At 36.4% G+C, this 18312-nt stretch overlaps 1 protein-coding gene across 1 annotated transcript; it reads right to left on the reverse strand.

The window, feature by feature from the left end:
* Positions 1–819: 819 nt before the first annotated feature.
* KATNBL1 (katanin regulatory subunit B1 like 1) lies at positions 820–10659 on the reverse strand. The gene is made up of 9 exons (XM_026849849.1): positions 10529–10659; positions 8935–8975; positions 8301–8580; positions 6805–6923; positions 6573–6623; positions 6398–6487; positions 5750–5839; positions 5214–5307; positions 820–3709 (listed from the first exon to the last, which is right to left on the reverse strand). Exons 1-9 carry the CDS (start codon positions 10640–10642, stop codon positions 3677–3679), a joined length of 912 nt encoding a protein of 303 aa, XP_026705650.1. The 5' UTR covers positions 10643–10659; the 3' UTR covers positions 820–3676.
* Between the last annotated feature and the right edge of the window lie 7653 nt (positions 10660–18312).

Here is an 18312-nt window from a genome sequence, read left to right on the forward strand (position 1 = left end):
GAACTGAGAAAAGCAACCACTTGCCAGTTTCAAAACGTAAGCTTTGCACAATATACTTTCAAGTTTCTACACACAAAAATGCCTACCCTTTCAAGAAAAAAAACCCAAACCAGCACACCACAAATCAGAACTGCAGCGTCCATCTTCAAAATCTTTATCTCTTCAATGCAAAATGCATGAAGATTCATAACTTCAAACTTGCCTACTTCAGATACCTGAAAATGAAAATACAGCCTGCTTTAAGAAACATATAGTATAATGCAGTGGGGCCAATGTCACTCTACATATTGTTTTTGTCCTTTCCTATTTTCCCATCCCTCCTGCACCCCAAGTGTTAAAACTGCAGCTCCTGACAACAATAAGGCAGCCTACAGAAAGGGAAAGATCATTTGAATTCTCTCTCACTGCAGAAGATAAGCTCCTGGAGGGCTAATGCTTATTTTTTAATAGCAGCAACAATTTGTAAGCACTATTAAGTAGCCTGGAACTGCAGTACCTGTGTGATACAAGTGTTTCACTGTAGAGTTCTCTCTTTAATAAGAAAGAGGTGTAACTCCTTTAAAATGGAACTATACATAATCATTAAGACATGCTAACTTCTTTGTACCCAATTAATCCATCGCCACTCTTCAGCAAGCTATCAGCAATACCTAAGCTTCAATTCTTACATTAACAGAATAATGGAGGGGTTTTTAGCTCTTCAGAAAGAGGTAGTTTGTCAGGCATCTTCTTTAATTTCAGTTTAGGGGATGGGTAAGTCATAGTTCTTCATAGAACTATGTAAGTCATAGTCCTACATAGTAAGTCATAGTCATAAAAACCCTTTCAGCAAAACAGCCTCAAGTACTCTCAGGAACACTGAGGCAAAAGACAAATTTTTCAAAGATGTTAATTTCATATCAAGTGGTATAACATCAACAGCAGTTCTGCAGGGGCATCCTTCATCCTCAAGTACATACGTGTTCCTGCATCCCAAAAACATACAGGATAAAGAATTAATTCTGCCTGCATCTTTTGCCACATCCTAGAAACAGCATTTTCAGAAAGTATTGCTAATATTAGCATTTATGGACATGATTGTTCATAAACTTAATTTTTAGATTGACACAACTATATGGATTTCCCAGAGTTACACAGCTATTAAGACATTTTACTCATGTCACCTCTGAGCAGATATCGTACATATACATTCTATTACAGTAAAACTAATTCCTACCCATTTGAGAACTAAAGAACATACAAGCTGATCCTGAACATGAGCGTGATTAGTTTAAACGAGTTAAGCTCATGACAAAAATCATTTCATAATGGAGAGACACCAGAATCCCATTCTTACAGTCTAGTAGCTGCCTGAAAACAGAAAAAAAAAAATTAAAGGCACAGATACTAATGACTTAATGTTTAATACTGTATTATTGATGTTGTTGAAATACAACTTTTGGCAGTTAAAAATAATGCATTATTTTATTAGGTATTTCTCAGTAACAATCCTGAAGTCAATCTTACCTCGACACTAGAACAAAAGCACCATCCACAGTAACGGTTTGGAATTCTGCATGTGGCCATGGATTTACATTATAAGACCATGTATTTACATCTACAGTGAAGCTGGATTTTTGAATACTAGAGTATTTCACTTTAAATCAATTACAATGACTACTTTTTGTATTACCAGACCATTTGGTCTTTTAAAAAAAACAGGAGAAAAGAAGATCTGAGTTTCCATCACCTTTACAGTATTCTCCTTGAGGAACAGTCTAAGAGTTTCAGCAACTGCTACCCAAATCATGAAGCTAGTCTTTATGTTACTTTTACATTGAAGTGCTCAACAGAACAGTAGAGTAATAAAAGAACATCGTCATACTGAGTTCTTTTAAATTTGACAGCAAGAACATATAAAAAGTTGCAAGTTCTATCTAAAACTCTTTTGAATGTGAAACCTCTAATGGTACATAACAATTCTACCAAAAAGAATTTGGCTATGTGCATATCTTGAGATTGTCCCACAGAGTTCTGTTTTGGGATGTCCCAGAAACTTTTCCCTGCAGCTGATGGCCCTGGGAAGCGCAAAGCCTTTGGTGGTTTAAAGAATATTCAAATAACCAAAAGCACCGAGTTCTGATGATGGATTTCCTAGTTGGCCTTCAGAAGTCAGCAATAATGATATGTAAATTCAATACAAAATGAAGCAAACGAAGGCCTAAAGCTGGTGACCACTACAAGAGTTTAAATTTCATTTATTTAATCTGTAAAGCAAAAACCACTCAGGGCTATCAAAAGACTCCTCTTCTGCACGTCAATAAAAGTGCATATGCTTAACAACCCTTGTAAGTACTTAAGTTTAAGGAAGTAGAGAAGTTGGTGATACATGCTGTGCATGTAGATTTATGTTTTAAGTGAACAGCTGGCACTTCACAAGTTTTAACTGGAAAACCATGCTTTCTAATCACAAAATAAAAAAGAGGCAATAGCAAGCCTAAAATCCAAACTCCCTCAGAGCTATTAAGCTATAGCTTTTACATTGAAATAGTACAGGATAGCAACAGGGCAGTAAAAGTTTACAGCTGTAATTTCAACGCTATTGTTGGTATCCATTTGCCATCACTGATCAGGTTAGAACTTGATTAATTCTGCAAAAGCTCTTTGTCAGTTTCTTAAAGGAGGTAGTATAAAAAGCGTGCGATTTGAATAACATGGCCTCATCTGGCTGTAAACATTTCAAACAATAGACATAAATATCTATGATAAAAAGTACTGTGAAAGAGATTATTCTAGAAATTGGTTTTATGAATTTGAAAAGAAAAACAGTAGATACATTTAATATATTTACTTATTTGCATGTAGTTTAAATGATACAGAACAAGATTACTGTGTTAGAAATCCACATACAATATAAAAACATTTGTTAGACATAAATTCACCATTCTGCTGACATTTGCAATAACTGTTTATCCAAGCTTAACTTCAGGTATTTATATTTTTCATACATGAATCTTTGTATATGTGCAATGTTTCATTAACTACACAATGTGAAACCCTGAATTTTGTAGTTTTTCATCACAATCTGAACATAACAGCTATTTGCATCTTAACACATTGGCTTTTTGAAACACTAGTAATTAAGGCATCTTTGCTGTATAGTTTCTCAATAGTGCAAACAAAAACTGTCTTTAATAATTTGACTAAAACATAGAAGTAACTGAATATTCCAAAGGTTTTCTTAATGTAATTGGAAGATAGTTGTGCATTCTGGAGTCCTCTTGTGAAAGAAACATTTAAAAGCTCTTAATGCTGATTGCTTTTGTTGGTTCCTTATAACTGGTTCCGCTGTCTTGTCTTCATGACAGTATAATTCATCTTCTTTTATGCAATGTAGTAAAATACAGTAGCATTTAAATGAATACCTTGTAACTGAATGAATCCCAAATGCAGCAAAGGCATACAGTTTTCATAGTGCACTTTCACCTCACTGAAGTAAAAGTTGCTCCTACTAGACATTTTTCCACTTCAATGTGAAGTAGATTGTTAGGATTTTGTTAGTGGTTTCATTAAACAGCTTGACAGTTCAGTTCTCTTCTGCCAGTATTTCTCAAAAGGCTTTTGAAAATAGTACATATTTCAGGGATACTTTATGGGATTGTTTTACCACATAAGCACACGTAGTTTCCCAATCATGTCAGTGAAGCTGTAATAAATAAGCATTTACATCCTAGAAAGAAAAAAAAAAAGAGGAGAAAGTGTTTGTCACATTACTTATAGCTGTAATGTTGACTGTATGTCTGAGGCAGGGTAACCGATCAGGACCATAATACAAGAATAATTATGTTTAGGTTAAATTTCAGAACAAGTTATCTTCAAGATTACTTCAAGATTCAAGATCTTTCAATAGTATTGCTTTATGTACCAAAAAAACAGCAAGAGCAGTGGGATTAGGTTTCCAAACTCATAGATTTAGTCTGTTTTACCACTGCTCCCTGAATGTATAGAAAAACATCATGATGAGATCATGTATTTGAAATATGATTAAGAGTGATATTCCTTGACCCCATCCCTCCAGCATTCTTGTATTGCATTTTTGCTCATGACTTGTTCGGGTGGCCTTGGTTACAGTCTATCCTAATATACATTAAGAAGTATATTAAGAATCCTAGAGAAACAAACTGACACTGGCTATAACTGCTATGTTGATCTACCAGAAGAACTAGGCAGCCTATGTTACAAGCTCCCAATGCTCTACCAGTTGGGAGTTAGAACTCAGTTCCTCTACACCCCTGCTGACAAACTCTGCAAGAAGTTTGTAATTATCCTTGTAGAGACATCAAAATTGAAGTCAGAGGTGCACAGTAGTCCCAGAAGAACAAGAAAGAACTTGATATATCGAAGTGACAAATTCTGTAGCCATAGAATTATAGATTCCACAAAGCTCCTTCAAATGTCAGTAAAGCAGGCAATCTCCAAGTTATTCTCAAACTCACGCAAATCCTGCACATAGCCAAGTGTCTGCTTTAAGTCCCTTCTGTCTATCTGTTCTGTCTACCTCTGTGTGGAGAAGTTTCTTACTCAGTCTAACTCTTGGTGCCCAACCTCAGAAAGCCATGTATTTAGAGATGAGTATCATGAGCAGCCAACCATGCATTTATCAGACACCCTCATTACATTAGTGATACCCCAGTGTACCAAGAAAGGCAAACAAGGATTCACTTCAGATGGAGACACTCTTCTGCTCTCCACAAACTCATTTTCTAAGCATTAGGCCAGCAATAAGCTTTAGAATGTTTAGAATGTATGTTGTCACTTGCCCCAGTCACGTCATGTGCAAATGCTAACAACATTGCTGGGCTCCACACTGCTTTAACAGGTACAGCAGATTTCAGAGAACACACCTGTCCTTTCACAATCCATCTACTCATCTGGGCTTTTTTTTACATCAACTTTAAGGATTCTTACTATTAGCTATTTTATTATTAAAGAGATGCTTTCTCTACAAAGAAAAAGAGCATAAAAAATTTAATTGTTAGCATTCTAAACTACACTACTATTAGCACAGGGAATCCACTTCAGATTTCTGTAAGAATTGTGTGATATATTTGAGCAGTAATGGAAAGTAAAAGGTGTTTATCTGTCATTATTTTTGCATAAACAACATAAAATGAGAGGAATACTGCAAGTGATGCAACTATGTTCATTACTAAACACAGCTGGAACTGGATTACCTTTGCTATATTACCAGTATATCCTGGAACCAGAGTAAGATGATTCTCCTGCTCCCATAATACACTTAATTGTTGTTTTAAAATATGAACATTTCTGAAAAAGAATGAACAACACTTTATAACATATATACTACATTTCAGTAGACTTTTTAACAGAGATAATACTGCATATACTTAGTCTACATGATAAATATTGCCAGAATATCAGAAAAATTTTGACCCAACTTCTAAAGTATTTGCATAACCTCTAATACGCTCTAATTTTAATACATATTTAATACAGTCTAATTTTAATGCATGTTTTATATGTATTAACACTCCAATAAAAGACTCAAAATGTGACAATCCTTAGAAGTTCCAAACACCACTTGTGTCTTAAGAACAGAAGAGCTTCTTAAGTGTTTTTAAGGTTTTAATTTTGAATTATAATTTTCTTTTGTAGATAAGGTGTACTCCTACTGTTCAAATTTAAAACAGATTTTCAGAAGGAATACGCCACAGGAACCCATTTAAGTATTTCCCAACATTATACTCACCCATCCTCTGCTTTTTCTGTATGTGCTGATAGTTCTGACCACCATCTTTTAATGACAGCCTGAAGCCAGTTTAAACCAACTATCACATATCTGTAACAACATATTTTACATATTATGCTTTTTTCCCCTGCCTCCAGGTCAGCTGAAGTGTCAAGACAAACTGTTAAGCAACTTAGAAAGCAACACATTTTCTATTCTGGAAGAAAAAAAAAAAATCTAGACAAATTGGCAAGTTTAAATACTTGCCTATGTTTTCAGTTTCAAAGTGATAAATTGAAGCTCTTGTTGAAAACATAGAAAGTCTTCAGGTATTTTGCCTGAAAACTCTGCCTTGATTTAATGTTATAAAGCATATTAAAACCTTGGTGCTCTTCTGTTTTATTGTTTAGGGTAAACTAAATCTGTATAAGGGAAAAGCCAGTCCCCTCTGGTCCTTAATCTTGCAGAAAAGTTTTTGCACCACGGTTTTGTTAAAGGAGAAAGGCTCACAGCAAAGCTCCCCTTCAGGTAGGTGTTCCCTGGGAAAGACAGGGTTGAGAGAAAGGGCAGAGGGAACAAGAGTCAGAGGACTAAACACCATTAATTTCTAGGGCACTGCATTTGCCAGGAACTAATAGTGTTTTGAAAACATCTGAAATTGATACTTACTCTTCATATTTGCTTTTAAGCAGTGATTTCACTAAAGGCAAGAGATCTACACAGCAGCCAACTGAAAGATACGGTTTTTCTTCCTGTAAACTTAAAAAACAAGGTGTTTCAGAGGTGCTTGAACTTCTGTGTGGTTATAATAGATTCTTATCCCCCACCTGCTTTTTGTTTGTACCTGTTTGTAAGCACAGGAAGGCAGTCTACTACTACTCCAAGATCCTGTATCCTAGAAACATTAAGAATAAAATCAGAAATGTTACTAGTAGAACACACGTTGAAATATATACTTATTCATTAAGTCACACTGGAAGTCCAACAAAGTTACAGCATTTAAGGAACCTCTAAAAATACTGCAGCATATTTGGGATTGCTACCACTTTAAGAATATAAAAGGACACTCCATTTACCTCACTAAGTAGGCTACCAGTTCACTTATACTTCTCCTTCTCCAAAAGGTTAAAGCTACATTCAGCCTCAGATTCCTGCTGAAAAGAACTTGCGCCATAGTTTCATGGTCCTGAGAAACCTGTGCATTTTTTAAAATATAACAGAAGTTTATCACATATAGCCAGCAACAACACAATAAGCTGCTCTAATATAGTAATTTAGTATATGAAAATATACTTTCCTACCTGTACATTGATGAGTTATTTTAGAAATTTAGCTAACAATGGCCTTAAAAACACAAATTTCCTTACAAGGGGGCACAAATACATTATGACTACTTTACCCAAAAGTTAGTAGACACCTAAAGAGAAGTATTTAATAATTAAATAGAGCATTCATGCACATCACCCTGTAATTCTCACCAACTCTTAGACTTTTTACTTAAACACTTATTAATGCTGACAGAATTTAGACATAAGTGACTACCTGTATTATTCTGAACTTTGACAGAAAAGGTTAATTTCTGAAAAAGTTTGTTCTTGGAATGAAGCTTAGGTATTTTGTTAAAATAGACCTTGGATTGTAAGGAACACTGCAGCGCCACCCACATCTCTCAAACCAGTTAAACATCTGCAGCCTGTGATCTGGTCTTTACTTTTTCAGAGGATAAATCTTCTCCATTCTTTCTTTACCCTCTTTCTGCAACCTCTTTATTCTAGCTATTCTGCTGCTCCTTCCTTGAAAGCATCAAATTCAACGGAGTGAAAGAGTGCTACAGACTTGCACCTCCAGCCCACTGGACTCTCTGGACTCTCCCTTCATGGCAGCTCACGCCTGTAGTACCATGAAAAGACAGCACGGAGATAAGTCTTCAATCTTATATTCCCTGCCAGACCTCACTTTAAACATGTGCAGGCCTCAATGGGTAACAAACATCTATGGTGACAGAAATGGAAACATCAACATTAAGTGACTTAAATGGCCTTCACTGTCACAAGACCCATTTCATGTATGTGACCTTTTAGCCAGTTTCAGAAGCCCTGCAAGCATTCACCAGGTTTCATCAAGCAATCTTAGCAAGAAAGAGTCTTCTACAAACACTTAAGTTAGTTTCACACACACTAAGCTGGCATCCTATCCTACCTCACCAGCTTATCATCGATACACTTAACACTTCCACACTTCCATAAACATGTACGTGGCCATACATTGTGCCAGATCATGAAACCTAACCAGGTCAAAACAGTATTTTCCTTTGGTGCTGGTACAATTTTAACCCAAACTAGCCTGGCAGATCTGAGCTTCTGTGCTGACACATACCTGGGGAAAACTGGCAGAACTACTGCTGCTGGCAACTGTATCACGATAAACTGACAGATAAAGACTGTAAGTTACAAGACCCGAGGCAGTCTATATGTTAAGAAAAATTAATCTGAGAACTTTCACAGCTAACCACATAAAGAAACTACTAGGAATACCTTTATTTTAAACTAATGTTTCTTTAAACTCTACTTACCTCTGAAAAAAATCCACTATATTTGGATGAGGGGCCTTCTGTTTGAGATGAGCCAGAGTCACTAGAATTCAGCAAGTGTGTACGACTGTCGTGCAGTTTTGCTGGCAGATTCCCTGCACAAGCCAGTTCATTTTCTTTATTTGCCATGTCACAGCCCCTAGATTTAGGGAACTGTTTCTTTCTGTAACAAGGCTTTGGAGAATAACAATGAACTTTTCTTTTACAATATACTACTTTGAAAAGAGAGAGGGGACTGGCCACCGTTTTTCCAACTGTTATTCTGCAATAATAAAGCAGTATTTTAGTGAAAGTTACTCTAAACTTAAGCAATACTTTGTGTTATTAAAATATATCATTATGAATTCAGCAGTCAACTTGCAAAAACATTTTATTCCCAAGATACATGTTCATGACATTTGGGTTATCATAAGAGCTACCACCAGTATTTTTCTCCCGCTTTTATTGATTCAAAGACTCATCATTATGGAAGGAGACACAAGAACCAAGTATTGGTAAAATTAAGACCTGTCTTCCATTTGTGTCTGCTTGGGTGTTGTAATAGATATAAACTGCTTCTTCCTCCCTGCCTCCCTCTCACTTGAAACTCAGATTTTACACAGAACAGCCCTCCTACCTGTTTGTGTATGAAGCCAGCTGTTTTGGAGATTTCTTACCCTGGGAGAAAGGAAATAGAGAAAAAAAAAGCTGTATTAATAAAAAGGTTCAAAACACTCCCACAGTTTGTCAAAAAAGCCCTGCTTTGCCATGGCCTAAGTTTACCATAGATTCCCTCCCTTCCACCCATGCTTCCTATTCTGCAACTAAAGCATAGCTACATTAACCTTCCTATAACATTCAAGCATTTCACAGTGACCTATAGATGAACCACAGTCAGCTCTGGTTATCTTTGACAAGGGGTGAAATTGTGACAGAGAGATTCTTTAGCTACTAGCAAACTAAAAACCGTGGCTAATGTAAAAAGCCTACTGGAATCTGATGGCAAAATTGCATTACTTGTCCATCACATATATTTAAAGGCCCACAATACAGCAGATGCTGATATTGGGAAGTGTGACAACAAAACATTTCACCACCAAAGCACAACAAAAAAAATAAAGACTGCTGTAGACAACATCAGCTTGATTATCCTGAATTCATTCATATGAAACAGATAATCATCCTGACACCAACTAGGCTGCATAGAACAGTGATATACTAGAGGAATCACAAATTCATTCAGGGTCGTGCCACACAGATTAGCAAAATCTCTGAAAATTAAGCAACACGATTTGAAGACGAATTTCTAAAGATTTTTTTTTAATACAGCAGTCTTCAATGTTTTCGAGCTTTGTGTAATGAAGAACAGTTGAACTGTGACATTCTGGTTTACTTTTTCATTAGTAAACAAATTATTTTAAAAAGCACTAAGATGCTCAAGTTAGAAATATGTATTTTCATATAAACAGTTACTACACTCATATACTACAGGCATTTCAACTTGAAAATTTATATACTGTTAAAATTTACATTGTGCACATCAGCAAAACAATGCTATAATTATTTTTTTGTTAATACCGTGTCATAAAAATCACATGAGTTTTAAAACATAATTTGAGCAAGCAAGCAGACAGAGAATACTGGCATCTTCATCACTTTCTAAAGCAATGTTACAACAAGTTTATCTCCCTAGTGTCTCCTTTGTACTCTACTGCCTTATTCTTCAGCCAGTAACATAGGTAAGAGGTTATGAGAAAATACTTCTGACCAACAAGAGTCCAGTGAAAGTATACATGTTACTAGACAGTGTAGTAGATGAACCTGTACAGTAACAAGATGACAGGTCTATTTCAGTGCAGGTATTTCACCCACCCCACCTTTCACTTGTGCATGTAGCTCTTTTGGTAAGTGAGAACTTTCTAATGATAGAATTCCTCTACTGAAACAGTCCTTGGCTACACTGCAGTGAAGCAGGCACTGTATCAGCACCCACTGCTCCCATGGATAATAAAACGCATGTATCTGTACAGTCACTGCCTGCCTGTGCCTATTAAAATGCATAGTTTTCATAATATAATTGCTGTTCAAGATAACGTTTTATTCAACATCTAAAAATGAAATGCCCAGTAGTGCTGTGCTTCTAGTGTTAAGACTGCTCAGAACTATGAGCTTGTTTGAATGCTTACTTCAGTTTCAGAGGACATTAAAAAACGCCTAACAAAACAGCTTACCTCCTTCATGATCTTTTTAGTGGAAGAAGAGATTCTTTTTCTGGAGAGATCAATAGGATGCCCTTCGATATGCAATACTTTCTGGTTTTGAACATTGTGGGCTTCAGATGCCATAATCTCTCAAATCACTGTTTGAGAGAAAGATATATAGTTATATTTTCTAAACATTCAGTCAACTTTCTTTAAATGCAGCTGGTAAAACCAGTTAAAAGAGTTCAATTATTCACAAGATGTTTCTACCACATAAATAACCCAAGACATTATTATCCTTCACTAAACATTAGCCAGAGGCCTTATCATTAGTAACATACTGATGAGCACTTCAATTTTTTTCTTTCTTTCTTTCTGGAAAACTAAATAGAAGGGAACAAAAACAAACCTCCTGGAAGAAACAAAGGCAGAGATCTTGTTTTCAGACCAGCTTGGTACACCTGCACCAAAGGGTGCCATTCAAACAATAAGGCAATTTATGAGACTTTGCTCCATATCTCACACTATGAATTTCATCTGCCACCCAGAGAAAAATTACTGGTCCCACAACTGTTGTCAACTGAAGAAAGGCAGCCAAATAAAAATAATTCCTGTTCGAGGAAGGCAAACTTCATCAAAATAGCAAAGGTTAAAAAAAATAATGGAAATAAAAGATCTCCCCTTAATTTATTGGCAAATCCATTCCCTGTCCATTTTATTTAGCATTTAACTGTCCATTTTTAATATATATATATATATATATATATATAAAATCTTTATTCCAGTTAACCAAATACAAAACATCTACAGTATGAAAATTGTAGAATTAAAAATAAAAACCAAGATTCACACAGTTGTACATATGTTTTTCCATTCATTTGTAAGCAATTCAGAAAAACCATTGCTTAAGACTGGACTCAAAAACTACATCATGGAGCACTACTCCTACTACATTTTAGCAAGACATCCTACCTTACTTTTAAAAACCTACCACTTGCTTTAATTTTATTGTTTTCCCCTAAGCAGCAAAACCGTGGTCCCAACATGAGTGCCCCAATCTCTCCTCTCCACCTTTAGTACCAGCAGTCCTATCCCTTTTCCTCTATATAGCAGATTTATCCCACATAAAGAACTTTAGTATTTAAAACACTAAGACAGGGAGCACTGAAAAAGCCAGATGGGAAACAGCTTATTAGCACAGAACATCTTTCAATGCAGTAGCTAAAGGCCATCAAATAAGACAAACACGTGGCAGGCTCAAAACAAAGTAGAAGGTGTATTCTTGACATAATGCCTATTAAATTCTGTATTGTAGGATACAGTGAAAGCAAAAAAATATTCTTCAAATGCTTAAGTTTTCTTTAGAACAGGATCAGTACTAAAGAACCTCATTTCAGATCTCTCTCAAAAATGAAGATTTACTGACAGAAACCCTTACCCTGTAAGATGGGAACATGGAGCCCTCAGACAAATGACTTCAGCAAGCATTGCAAATGGCAGCATTATTTAGGGCAAGACCTTTAAGAGTTGGTGGTCCACACTTTTCCAGATACAAGACTGGCTTAAGACTGGTTCATTAATTTGACTCTTCTCCTGCATACTATGGGATGGTGACAGAATAGTTGTCACTCCGCGAGGTCTCCAAACTTCCAAGGCTTCCAGCCACCAGGCTTATAAAGTTTTTTTTTCCCGAAGTTTAAAAAAAAGTCACAAGACCATAGAACTTCTATACTTTTCAGACTGGGTAAAAACATTATTTGGACTCAAAATGAGCCATACATTAAGGTTTGAACTTAGAGCACAACACAAAGGAAACAACTAAACTTTTGAAGAAAAGTCCAACCCAACAACCCTAAAATCCAAACAAATCCACCCTTATATTCAGGCTAATGATTAAGGCAGAAAGCTAGGAGGATTTAGAAAAATCTGGGGGTTTTTGCATCCCATTTGAGAATGTGGCTGAGGGAAAAGTAATAAACTCCAAAAGAACATTGAGGGCACCCCTGTAATCGCCAGAGCTAAACCCCATAGAATCATCCCATCAGAAGCTAAAAAAAAAATAAAAAATAAATAAATCCATAATCTCTGTTCCTGAATAATTTTTGTGACTACTCCCATCACACTCTGAGAGTTTACAACTCTTCAGGCAGAAGAGTGACCTCTCCTTACTTGTTTAATAAATGATCTCAAACTACCCTCCTCTTTCATGCTAAGCAGGTAAGCAGGAATCTGATCTCCAATATCTTAAGACAGCACTGTTAAACTAGAAAGCTTTTTACTTAATAGAAGTGTAAATATTAGAAGGCTAGAAAGAAATGTCTTATCAAGGAAACAATTAGCATATCAGTGTTTAATAATGGGCTCTAAAGAGCCTAAAACAACATCTCAGAATACCTGGAGCTATCTCAACTAGAGAGATTATCCTGGAGGGAAGGAAGTTCCCTACAAAAAAAATCAGGTGTCCCAGAGAAAAATGAAGGGACACTGACAAATTTTATATAAGAACATAATGCCCCCTAGACTCCCAGCTGAAAGAGGAAAAGACAACACACTACAAATTATTTCTTTGAAGACTGGGCACAGAAACCCAGAAGGCCAACAAATGATCAGATATAAAGGAACGTCTGATGAAATGAAGTAAAGCTGAAGTAAAATCCTTATGTCTGTGTTCACTGTCTTAACAGTTTAGAGAGGTTTCCATAGTTTAACCTGTTTTGTGAGGGTCTCTGATGATGTAAAAAGCAGCAGTGAACATACAAGTAGTGACATGAAATATATGTGATGTTAATGAAGGTGCAGAACCTTTCCCTTTGAGCTGACAAAGCACCTAAAGAAATCATGTGTGAAAAATACAGTCAGTATTTAAAGACAGCCTCAAGAAAGATCCACATTGACATATGTTGTGCAAAATAGTAAACAATGTAATAAGGAATAGAAATATTTGACACAATATATTGGGAGAGATTCAACCTGGCTGTTGTGAAGGCAAGTCCTGCCTTGGATTTCATTGAGAGTATGAAGTAGTACAACATGTCTAAAGGACAGCTGAATTATAGATTCTGAGATTCCAAAAAGCTTCCAGAAGTCCCTCACTTAAATCTCAAGGAAACTAAGCAACCAAGCGACAAGAAGGAAAATTTCTGCATTGAGAAAGTAGTTAAGAAACAGTCATAAATTAAGTGGTTCCCACACTGCAGGCAGCCACCACAGGAACACTGCAGAAAATCTGCATTGGTTCATGCTGTTCAATATATTCACAGATTACCTCACAAAGGGGATGAGTAGTTAAATGACAAAGACCACTGACAATACAAAGTTACAGCAGACACTGAAGATGAGCTCTAACTGAAGAATTAAAGAACTGTGATGTACAATAAGCAGAAACAATAATTATAGATTAATATAAAGTAAAGCCTGAGTGTCTGCAGGCATGAGGACACTGGATTTCCATAAAGAATATCACAGACTCTGAACTAATAATTGCCACCCACAATAAAATCTGGATATATGACAGTTTAGATCATTTGGATCGCTCAGTGCTCCATATGGATCAATAAATAGTTAGAAAAATAAACAGAACACTGTTATGACAGCATAAAGAACTAATTTGTGCCTGTGTTTCAAATATTGAGTGTGGGTTTAGTCCTTATCCCTTTAAAAAAAAACAAACAACCCAGAAAACTCAAAAGACTTCTAAGTAAAAAAGAACTTGGGCAAAGGCAAGTTTAAAACCAGTATTGACCACTTTCCACACAATTAACTGAATATATCAAGCCTTTTCAGTCTGGAAAGGAGGCTACTTATAGCAGAGGGGGGAAACAAGACAACGGTCTACAAAATGAATGGCTTGGTGAAGCTGCATAGAGATTATTCACTGTCTTGCCCAATATAAGAATGAAGGGTCAAATGACAGTAGCTGAAGGCAGGTTCAGAACTAGTGAAAGGAGGTGGCGCTCTGAGCAAATTATAATCAAGCTGAACTTGCCACAGGATGTTGAAGACCCAAATGTTTACATGGGTTCCAGAGCAGACTGTGCAAATTCATAAAGACAGACACTGAAAGTGATTAAATATAGAAACACAATCCAGATAACTCAGAGCAGAACACAAGCAGAAGAATCTGGTACATCCAAATCTAATACTGCTATAATAAACTTAGTCCACATCTCAAAAAACCCTGCTTCCAAAGGCTTAGTAACACACGATAAAATGCTAGCTGGCCAGCAATTAAAAAGACAAATGTTAGAAGATGAAAGGCACTTCACAACTTCCATTTCCTATCTGCTATCAGATGATCTCATCTAACTAATTAGACACTACCACCCACGGCCCTTTTGGGATATATACAGAGGATTTTAACCTGACCTTGGATACTAATTTGTAGAGGACCAAAGAACCTATACCTTAACATCTTGAATTTTTGACTACGACCTTGTGATGACCACAACTAGTTGTAGCTGTTCAGAACAATCTCTTCTACCATCTCACTAAGGCCAGTGCAACTCCTTTGCCATACAGAATTTTAAAAATTAACTAAGGATAGAATGCAAGTCCCTTCAGTTCTGCCTTAGCCCTTCACCATATAAGCCTAAACTGTTTTACAGTGGTAACAAAGCAGACCGCAAATCTGAACAGAGATGCACCATTTCTTTACAGTGATATGCTCACATTCCACCAATTTCCCCTGTCCTATAGCAGATGCCAACCCTCCTTCCCTCAATTTTCAGGAAACAGGACTAGAATAACAGCAGCCATATATTCTGGTAAGTCAGCTCATTTGTCCCCACATTCAATAGACAGTACCTGGGTAAAAGTTTCTTGATGGCTGTACTGCTATTTTCTAACTCTGATCTCTCCAAGATGCAATACAGCTCTTCAATTCATACCAGAATCAAGCAAAGAAAGTCAGCATTAAAAGCCTTTCAAGTGTGTATCTATCAAAGGCAAGTAATAACAACTCTGCCACTCCCTTCCATCGTCCTGTGTTCTGGGCACAGCCCCCAGAGAGGGACAAACTTTTCTTCACATGTTATGTAATCTACACATGTATTAACATAACATTAATTTCTTACAGAACACAGACTGGAGTACTTTGCACGACAGCAAAGCAAATGTAGAATAGCTAGATTAAGTCATCAGCTATATCCCATAAAAGAAATATTCTTTGTCTTACTCTTTGTCCATACAGCTGTTTTTTTTCCTGTAGCATTCCACATGCATTAGCCACTGCAGATGTTCCTGTGACTCTCCCCCACCCCATATTAAATCAAGTGCAAGTTCAAGGATGACAATATTAAACTCAGATGAAAGAGTTAATTAAATGTTATTCCCCAAGGAGGGGAGTTCATGCTTTGAAAGCATTCAAAATAGGTATACATCAGGGAACCAGTCGTGGTCAACTAATCTCACTAGTCACTACCAGATTTTAAATGTTCATGAGAAACTTCCAAGAATGGTTATTCCAAATTTACTTCCAAAAGGGCAATATGTCTACAAAAATAAATTAGCACTACCTTATGATGCAGAAGTGATTCTGTAAGCTTGGCATAATTTCCTTTAATTTTAACTCTGACAAATGTTACAGAACCCATCTGCCTCTCAGTTTTAGATGGTTTCTACATCCTTTGAATATAAAACAGGTTGTTTAAAAAGAACACCCTCTTTTTTAGGAATTTATGGCCTGACAATTCACCAGGTGTTAAATAATGAATTCTCCTCAAAAAAAGTAGTTAAAGATTCTAAGGAGTATGCTAAAGAAAAATTTTTCTGCAACACTGTAAGTGTGTCTTCTATGCCAGCAGGACACAATTTTTTAACATGCTATACTTATCAGGCCTTTTGTTCCAGTTTAAAGTATTATGTATGGACAAAAATTACAGGAATTTTGTTAAATTTGTAGTGGTGACAAACACTATTTGAGTAACTAGTTATGGTAAGTTAGCTTATTCCTACAATTAAACCTCATTTTCCTATTACTCCTACATATGGAATTTCTATGTGACCTACTGGCGCAAGCAGTCATAACAAACCTCTGAAAGTGACCACAAGTCAGAGTTCGGTTAAGTTTACTGGGGATGAAGCCAGGTGTGAGTTATCTCTCCTTGTGAGGGCAACCTAAGAATCTAATCTCTGAACCTTATTCACATTCTGGAAAAGTATTATCTAGAAAAAAGACAAACAAGTACTCAGTTTTCTGCATCTGGACATACCATTTACAGATATGTTAAGCTGCCATAAAGTAATATTACTTGTCAGTGTTCTAGTTCTTTCCAAAGTCATCCTTCTCTAGGGAAAAGATGCTTTTACCTGTTGATTTTCACTTATGAACACCATAGGAATAATAAGGTTGGAAAAGTTCTATTAACATTATCTGAGAGTTGTTATATAGGAAGTAAAGTTCCAGTATGCTGAAGCTCCCACATTAGTATTTTACACAAAACTTTAAGAAACTACTCATAAAATTAAAAATACAATAAATTTGTTTAAATTCATTGCTCAATCCAAAGAGCTTCAAAAACCTGCAACAAAAATTTTAAAGTCAAATTTAGAGAAAGACATATTGGAAAATCCCTCAAGCTCCAAACTTAGTGGAGAGATGGCTACCCACCTCAACCCCACTTGGCTGAAAATAGTCTGTGACTACATTTCCCATAGTTTGGGATCACACAGCTTTTTATGTTACCCTCAGATAAACTTGTATTATAGACTGTTGTCTGTTTATAGTATTTAAAAAGTCTTACCCTGAGACTGACATACAAAACTGTTCAAATTTTAAAAAGCTTATAGAAATATATTGAAAAGTGAAGTTTCAAAACTGGGTGAGAGAAAGAATACATACACACTACCATAATAGTATTTATGCATCAGTATGCTCACATATATGATTTAATATATACATTAAAAACACCTTAATATTTTTAAGATATTATAGTGAAATTTTGAGTTATAAAGTTTAGGAATTCAAACCAATGGTAACTTGAGTTCAATGAAATACTATTACAGAAATTTTAATAAAAAATATATGCACTGATAATAAATTAAAAGTGACAGCTTTTGACTAGCACAATTTGTTCTTTCCAACCAGTGAGGCCAAAGAGGCACTAACCTGCCTTCTGTTAGGCTTTAATTCTGCTAAACAGGGGTGACTATTTTTTTTCCATTCCCTGATTACAGCCAGAGAATAGATGGAACAAAAAAACAGGGGAGTGGGAAAAGTAAAATTCACATTCCAAGAAAAGTTACAAGAAGGCTGTTTTTAAGCAACCTGACTTAACCTTACTCCAAAGCACAGCATGTTACAAAAAACAGCATCAAAAAGTTTCCAAAACTACCTCCCAAGCTCTCTCCTTAACAGCTCTCACTATTCAGAATTTATTTTACATTTACATTCAACAATATGCCAAACTACTCCAGCACAACAGTTTAAAAAAAAAAAAAAAAAGCTTTTAAACAAAGTAATTAACACAGGATCTGATCTTCAAGCATCTGAAGATTCCCCCGCCCCCCCGCCTTTTTTCCCCACTGGAATCTGTCACACCCAGGGAATAAAATCCGTCAGCAGGCCTCACACCCAGCTTGTTATCCTCTCTTTCGGAGCACTCAAGCCTCTCCTACCCCCCTTGAATTATCTACCGTTGTACACGCTCGATTTGAGTTGTGGCCAATGTCACCATTTCAGACTAAAACCGTCCGAACTCGCAGGCTGGAGACCGCGGGCACTGAAGCCAGCTGTGCCGCAGGCCAGCCGGTGCCCGAGCCGGGGGGGGGAGTCCCCGCACCGCCGCGCCCGACATCTCCGCGGTGCTGGCCAGGCC

This window comes from Athene cunicularia (assembly GCF_003259725.1).
Source record: "Athene cunicularia isolate RWA chromosome 5 unlocalized genomic scaffold, athCun1 chr5_part1, whole genome shotgun sequence".
Classification (NCBI taxonomy): Eukaryota; Metazoa; Chordata; class Aves; order Strigiformes; family Strigidae; genus Athene; species Athene cunicularia.

Coding starts and splice junctions, on each gene's coding strand:
- KATNBL1 (XM_026849849.1), bottom strand. CDS start 10,642: ATGGCATCTGAAGCCCACAATGTTCAAAACCAGAAAGTATTGCATATC. Junction 5,308..5,749: donor ACAGAAAAAGCAGAGGATGG/GTGAGTATAATG, acceptor ATTCTTTTTCAG/AAATGTTCATATTTTAAAAC. Junction 3,710..5,213: donor ATACTGGTAATATAGCAAAG/GTAATCCAGTTC, acceptor TTTTCTTTCTAG/GATGTAAATGCTTATTTATT.